The following is an 8,198-nucleotide window of genomic DNA, read 5'->3' on the forward strand; positions in this document are numbered from 1 at the left end:
TACAAAACATTCACTTTAACTCACATGAGCCTCTTCACCAAAATGTAGGTACCTGTCTGCATGACAGTGAAGAGTTACTTCCCTTTTTCTATCGGACCACACTCGTTCTGTGAAGTGTTTTCATTTGGATTTATTAAGTGTCTGAAATCCAACCATGACAAGTGTTGACAACATAACTGATCTTATGAATGGTACACACAATTACACCTAACTGATTATGAAAAGTGATTGTTCTGTATGCAGTATTTACATTACAGTATTCTTTTAAAATGAGCTGGTAATAAAGACTACAGCTGTCTAAATGTAAACTCTCTCGTCTTTGCAGTCATCCGGTGTTCCAAACCCAGCATATGTGTCTACAGGTCCAAGGTAAACTAAATATGAATACACATTTGGCCGTTGATATTTCTCACATACATATTTCTCAAGAAATATGAATACATCAAGTGGAACATAATGTCATCAATATTTGATTTAACATTATGAGGGTTGGAATGAAACCACTTCTATTGTGGCTTATATTTGAAAATACTGATTTTCATTTAATGACCAAGTTTTGAAATATCATTATTTGATAATGTCTCGATCGTCGATAGTAGTTTAATATCATGATCTATTTATCAAATTAGTCGCAATTTATTATATTTACCATGTTCCAGGCCTACATGCACACCTCCCACAGATCCCCTTCCTGACTATGATGATGAAGACGACAATAGGATGTGAAAAACGCCTTCACCTACTCTCAGCTACGGGGATGAAAATATAATCATTCGCAAAAAGTGCGGTTATTGGTTGTATCATACATAAACATGTAAAAGATGAATAAATCAACGAACTACACGTGCCAAAGCAGTGATAATGCTTTAGATCATTCCTAAACAATAACCGGTTTTGCATATGAGAAACACTATGTCTCTTAAACGAAAGTAATAATGAGTATATTTGTATTATACACCAGTTATTTGTATTTCATATAGCAGCGTTGATACATTTTAATGCTTTGTAATAATTGCATGCGTTTTACTAGTAATTTCATAATCATGTATTTAATAACGTCTTAGTCAAGACGCCAGTAATCATAATCGATGTATTTAGTCATCGTCTCCTCAGTGCTGGAACTGATTCTCGTAGCAGTTTGAATACAACTGTCCTAATAAACACGTTTCAGCTGTTTGACTCTTATATGTATGTTTGATACTCAAAGATTATATGCTCAAGGATTATGTTTCCATTGCTCTGCACATTCACCTGTTACAAGCATCATTGTCAACTGTATATAGAGTAAATTATGTCAACTTTTAAACCTTGAAGCATGTATCACGTTTAGTTCATATTGTTTGGCACTGAATAAAGCATACCGTTTCGTTTCGCATTCTTTTGTTAACAATGGGGCGTAAGTCTTTTTAGCAGCAACAAATTCGCGTGGACCAGATTCTCCTATTTAGAATTATTATATGTCAATCACAATAACATATGATATATTTATATTGTTGACTTGATGTATACCAATTAAGCAAATATGAAAATCACTCTACCTGAAAGTGACAAATGCCTTTCCATATTCATTCGTTGTGTCGACTAAGCATATGGTAGAAGACAAACTCTACAAAGACATACATGTATGTATGTATGTATGTATGTATGTATGTATGTATGTATGTATGTATGTATATATGTATGTATGTATGTATGTATGTATGTATGAATGAATGTGTGTCGCTAATACATTAAACCAGGTTGTATATTTTCTTATATACTCACCAACTTCTAGAACGCCACTCAAACAGACACCCTGGAGTTATTTCGGCTGAAAGTATTTTAACCCTCAGCGTCGAGAGTGCTGACATAAAATCTTACTGAGAGAGTTATGTTATACAGTCAGTGTTTTACATGCTTTGCAAAAGTTCGCAGGGATAATTTTCTGTGTCTAGGGTGCGCACATAAAATCGGTTATGTCGTCAAGCTGAAGTAAGTTGCGATATATTTTTGATGACGGATGGCCGAAACGTGAGGAACCAAATTTTACTTTTATGGATCGCTTAAAGCATATACGAAAACAGCAGTACATTACATATGTAGCTACTCTCTGAAGATATCGAAGACTGATGTACATACAGCCAAGTTAACTAATTACGAAACCGATACCAGTGACGTGAAGGTGTATTGTGCACTGAAAGTTTACTGTTGAAGGGAATTATACACTCAACTTGAACTGTCTTGGGACCATCTCTCTGATTACAATTTAACGGTAATGTACTGCTACATTTCAGTGCAAGTCAATATCAAGAAGGCTTAAAGTAAGAAAATGGAGCGCCTCGTATGTGATAAAACTTAAACTGGAACATTGCGTTCACAGTGAGTGAGTTGAGCTTAACCTTATGTTGCTTGGTTAAGGAAATGAACGAGTGGTGACGAGTGACGATTTGTCATATTCGTGTCGTAATAGATAGACATAAATATGAACACCCTTGTGTGTGTATGTTTCTGGTGTGAGTGTATATGCTTACTGTATATCAACTGCTCTTTTGAGAACCAACACAAATTGGAGTGTTTAATCAGGGTTGCTTTTTCGGCCTGGCCAGTTTAATGAAATAAGGATGATATCAACTTGCACTACAGGCCGAGTGGCCTAACTTTACCCAACGTGTGATACGTACTCTCCTTTCGTCCATCGACAACAGCGCCAGGCAGAACTTGACGCTAAATTCACCAACTTCATATCCTCATCAATAATACTTAAATGAAGATAAAACTATGTTGAGGCTATGGCAAAGTGTCGTTAGGCTGGATAAACAACTGGTTGCAGTTTTTTGTGTGACGGTAACGTACATACTTAAATACCTCTGCATCAACGGCCGTTTGAATTCTGTGGCGGTGATCGCCCCCGCCCTTATCGAAACAGTCTCGCGTCGCTTAGCTAAGCGTATCATAAATGCTAAACAATCATTCACGTCTGGACTTGAGTTGTTTATAACATCACTACAGGTTACATTTCAAAAGGCCTATTGGAAAGAATTGAAAGCACTGAATCTATGAACACCCAACAATAACATTTCTCAGGCTCTATATATAAGCCGGGAGAAGGCTGTCGCTGACAGATTAAAGGCAACATTATGTACTCAGTGTGAACTTCCTGAATCTAGCTGCACAAAAGTTTCAATTCGCCTCTCGGGGAGTAGTAGTAACAGTTATGGGTACAAGAGGATCGGGAGAGAGAAAATATTGGTAACACTCTCTACTGGTGAGGTGCTTCAGATGTGGTGCCAGAAAATAAACATTCCTTCTACTTTTTATCCATTGTCAATGGTACATATTTTTCAATTACAAATCTTCCAAAACCATCCAGGCCAAATGTGGTTTCCGGATGTTCAGGATTTTTGGATATACTCAAATATCTTGATGTCTATTGTAATCAGTGTACATGACAATTCTTACTTGTCTAATACAGAGCAGAATTTATCATTATTAGGAATGGGCATATGAGATTACAGGTAGTAAGAAATGTTTCACCCCGTATAACATCTATGCGAATCTGGTCTACCAATGTGAAATATAATAAACATCCACCTTGTGTCTTTGAATGCCTGGAGTTCCATCTTCAGACCTTTGTTAGCTTCATATAATTCGTCTTTGTCTCTACACATTTGAAGAGTGCACTCAAATTAAACTGACCACAAAAGGTTTAACTTCTAGACAAATGGGTTTCAGATAAATAATCCAAAGATGGTATAAACTACATGTTGTTTAACACATACGTACAATGGGGGTAGTAAATATTATGGTGTTAGACTATAGAAGCGCAGATTTAAAAGGTCACTTGATAGCTTACAAAAAGAAACCACAGTGTGCTTCAGGCTATGTACACAATGAAATCTGACACTAACTAACAAGGGCAAAATACACTACATTTCATAAGTAACTTCCCCTATTTTCTCCATATTTTTGCTAAACTTTCCCGCCACTGTTGCGGCACTAACGCGGAATTATTGCGCCACATTTGAGGCATTAACGTAAAACTATTGCACGATTTTCGTGTCACTTTTGCGATACTTTCACGGCACTATGGCGAACGTATCACGAAACGGGAAGGAACTTTTGACGTGTAGTGTATCTACTCAGGCCTTCGTAGGAATCATGATTGACTATCTCGGGCGGTCAGCGAATCTTGGATACATCGATCGATCTTAACACAATCAACAATTTGTGTATTTGTGACATTTCAAGAAAGAAAGTTTATTTCATACGCTTTGTCAGCCAGATGACAGCCACTATCAATCATGTAACTATACATGTATGTACAAAAGTTATATGATTCAACATCATTGATATACCATCTATACAAACATTCCAGTGAGGAACGTCTAGTCATGTAATGACGTTTTAATAAAGGCGAATAAAGCTCCTAGTATTGTATGGACAGGTGTCTTTTTCAAAGCGTTTACATTTCTAACTGGCGGATCACAACACGCTGTACCTCTCTTATGTATCACGATACTTAGTAAAAACAACATCTTGTGCAGTGTTGCAGCTGGTTAGGAATAATCATAAACATAACTAAAGCAAAAAAGGTATGCACTAAAACATTGAAGAAGTTGTTTGAAACCTTAACAGGGAGAAGAAGGCTTCCTTTCATCTTAGCGAGTGTTTCGGGTAGGACATGTCGTCATTGCTATTAACACAGGTATATTGCAAAGGACTTTTTATGTCCTGGTATTTTAAGATTGGCGTTATAATTCAATGTCTGAAATGCCTAGACGGTATTGGAATAGATATTTGAGACACCACTTCACCTAACCATTTAGATCGTCACCTTGTCAGATTAAATTTAAGGAAGGTCTTTGTAAAAACATGAAGTAATAACACAAATTTCAAATTCTAGATCATACAGACTGAGTCTTTGCCTCATTTAGCGGAACATGTTTCTGGTTTGGCCAAAAGTTTTAAATCAATGATAGCAAATATACTCTCCAGCCGTTAATGTTGGCTTTAACTGTTTGTCGACCCATCCATCAGCAAAGGCTGCTGGAGTAGTTTGATTTCTTTAAGTGACACAGAGTATAGTCTTACTTGATGTCATGATTTTACATTCAAATACATATAAAAAATGACAATCATGAAGTTGATAGTTATGATCTCATGCCCAGTGTTTGTTAGTAGTCCTAATCCAAGCACTTATTCATGACAAACAACATACACATCCAGTATTGACAGTATTTCCCGCAATGTTATACATGAATTAATAGCATTAACGAATATATTCCTTATCTCATGCACGCATCTATGTTGAAACGGATAAAGTGAAAATGATCGAGGAATGTCCTGACGTGCGTGGGTTGTTGCAATTTTAAAAGTTGTAAAGATAGTTCAGGATGATCATTTACACTGATTATTCAATCAGTATTCTTGCCTAACTCATGAGATTGTCATTTATAGAATTTCAATGTGATCGACCGAATATATCGAACTCACCATGCCACTTGATACATCGCTCAGACACAGAATACTGATTCCGAGTCGACCAGTATTTGTTTTATCCCCTTCATGCCGAGCGCAAGGAAGGATACACTGAGTACCATCTTTAAACGAATTTTGGTATTACGCAGCCGGGGATCGAACCACCGACCTACACCTCTCCGGGCAGACGCTCTATCCACAAGATCACGGAAGCGTAAAAGTAAATTGCAAATTCAAAACGTCACAGCCAGAGAAAAACCAGTACTGATTATCCACCGAAACGGATTCCATAGGGCGTAAAAGACAAAGTAGTGATAAAAATGATGTGAATGGATCACTGAAAGTAAATGACACCAGGTGTTCGCGAAAAGGGTAAGAATGTCCTGTCCTATTGGTATCTTCATTGAACAACATTTCCCTACACCATTAGACGTTTCTTTAGAGAGATATATGGCAGGGTCCAGTAAATGTACCTCCAAATCCTTGTCAAACCTTCCAACTATAATCATTATACTCAAGCTCGACTCTTTAAATACTGTCAGAGAATACTCGACTCTTTAAATACTGTCAGAGAATACATCAGACCAGCTGGGATAATCACATGTGGATCTTGAACTATTCATATGAATGACTTTTACAGTGATAATGTCTCATACCTCGGCACAATTTTTAACGTTGTAAACTTTCGATGTTTCATTTGTATAATAATGTGTAATGGGTGTAGACTGTTTGTTAAAACAGAAAGTAACTACACTCAGAAATATTCAGATACCCATGTGTAGCAGGGGTGGAGTCATCCCACAGATGACGTCCTTACCTTGTCAGATTGCTGACGGGTTTAACCTCTTTGGTCATGTGGACAAAGCGTCCGACCTCTGATCAGGTCCGTGGTTCGAATCCCATCACGGGACTCGGAAATTTTATGGCCGCTACATTGGCGCCCAATGTGTGGCTGAGCACGTTTATATTAAATTTGAGCAAAATAAGCCTCATTATCACCCACGTTTTTGAAGATACAGGTGGTAAGATACTAAATCCGTACGTCACACGTATGTCGTACAAGGTTGACCTTGTTTTGTTCGTTTTGATTGGATAACCGTGACCTCTGTCACACCGGGACTACTTTTTTCATTCATAAAGAATCGCGAGATGTCATTTATTTTGCAACCACAAGGCAGAACTGACGAAATTAATGAGAACGAGTGATATTTACAAACATTTTATTAAACCAAACAAAATAGTCACACGCATCAAATTCGGTTTGCATTATATATAAGTTATGGATAGAGCTTCTACAGACATTATATAATCGAGCTATATCCGTTTACAACGTACGACTACCGATCAATAGAGCGAGGGCCCCCATAAGCGTGACGCACTCGACCACTTTCGCAACTTTCAATTTGATTTAACGTAAAGGGATAAGCGTGGTGAAATGAAGTATGTTTAAACTATCTGGACAGATTTTTAGACTTACTTTGGATGATCCGGTTGTGCCATCAGTGTCCCCTTCGAAGTGTGGCGCTGTTTCGGGGGGTGTTGTTCATGAATATTGAATGTAGATGCCCCTCAGTATGCATGCAGTTTGAAATGTTCATGATTTGCTGTAGGCAGCCTTCTCAGTGAACCCCAAAAGAAACGTTTGCATAGCTAGCCTTTAATATTATCTGGGACGTTATGGCACTGCGATACTTCCATGGCGTATGGAGAACATTGCTGGGCTTTGATCTGACTGCACCCTATATTGTCGGGCAGTCATGGTTGTAAGATCTGAAAGCCTGTAGCTCTGCTACAAGCGGCACGAACCCCGACTTGGGTAAATATTAAATCTGTCCCGGATTGTATAACAATATTGCTAACTCTGTGTGCTTTTGTATTGTACAATACACGACCAAATCCATTCCTTATACTGGGAGACACCTGAGCCATTGATATTTACTCCTCGTTCTTGCCATACAAAATCTGAAGCTCTCTCTCCGCGTTGCACTCTGTCTGGATCAGGTGTATCTGTTGTCCGTGTGAAACGTCGGGAGAGACGAAGGGATCCCAATTGCTAATGGTGTGCCCCAGAATGGAAAATTCATACCAACATTCTTACATTTGTACTTTCCATTGCCATTGGCAACTGTCAATTCGTGAATATAAGTGCAAATGGCATGTTATTGTCAATGAATAGGTATGTCTACACCCATTTTTATATGGGGAGAAAGTGATGATAAATCCATTTAAAATTCGCTGTTGATATAACTAGACACTGGTTAATTTCGTCTAAATCTTGCTGAGTTTCACTGCGTAATCTGAACATTTTAACACCGTAACTATCCTTTTGATATTATTCGTCAGAAATAAATGCGCCACAAACATATTATTTCATACGGTAAACATTTGATTAAATAAGAAACTTGCATATCATGATCCAAATATCCTACCTATAAGTTTCTGGTTTCCATATTAATATTGAATAGAACTGAAATAAATAAAACAAAACTCGAAATTAACATCACCTTCATATAGTTTATTTTCATTGTATCATTTTGTATGTTGTGTATTGAGCAAGAATGCACATTTATCTGGCCTCAAAACTTTATTTTTAACATGTCATTTTAGACTTCAAATGAAACAAATACTGACTGGAAAAAGGTGCTGAACACTTATGTACGGATGCAGACAACCCAACAACGCGTTCACGTAAATAGGACTCAGTGGTGTTACGCCGAATTGCAAAATCAATCACGAAATAC

At 37.5% G+C, this 8,198-nt stretch overlaps 1 protein-coding gene across 1 annotated transcript in view; it reads left to right on the forward strand.

Moving 5' to 3' along the window:
* The window catches only part of LOC139463627 (protocadherin Fat 4-like), a 47,791-nt gene extending 46,432 nt beyond the window's left edge, over positions 1–1,359 (forward strand). Inside the window, exons 45-46 of the mRNA XM_071244900.1 lie at positions 326–369; positions 660–1,359. Coding sequence (XP_071101001.1) covers positions 326–369; positions 660–726 — 111 coding nt within the window. The 3' untranslated portion in view covers positions 727–1,359. The remainder of the gene's footprint in view (positions 1–325; positions 370–659) is intronic.
* Positions 1,360–8,198: the final 6,839 nt, after the last annotated feature.

Source organism: Haliotis cracherodii, unplaced genomic scaffold (assembly GCF_022045235.1).
Source record: "Haliotis cracherodii isolate W230 unplaced genomic scaffold, xgHalCrac1.p SCAF_16, whole genome shotgun sequence".
Taxonomy (NCBI): domain Eukaryota; kingdom Metazoa; phylum Mollusca; class Gastropoda; order Lepetellida; family Haliotidae; genus Haliotis; species Haliotis cracherodii.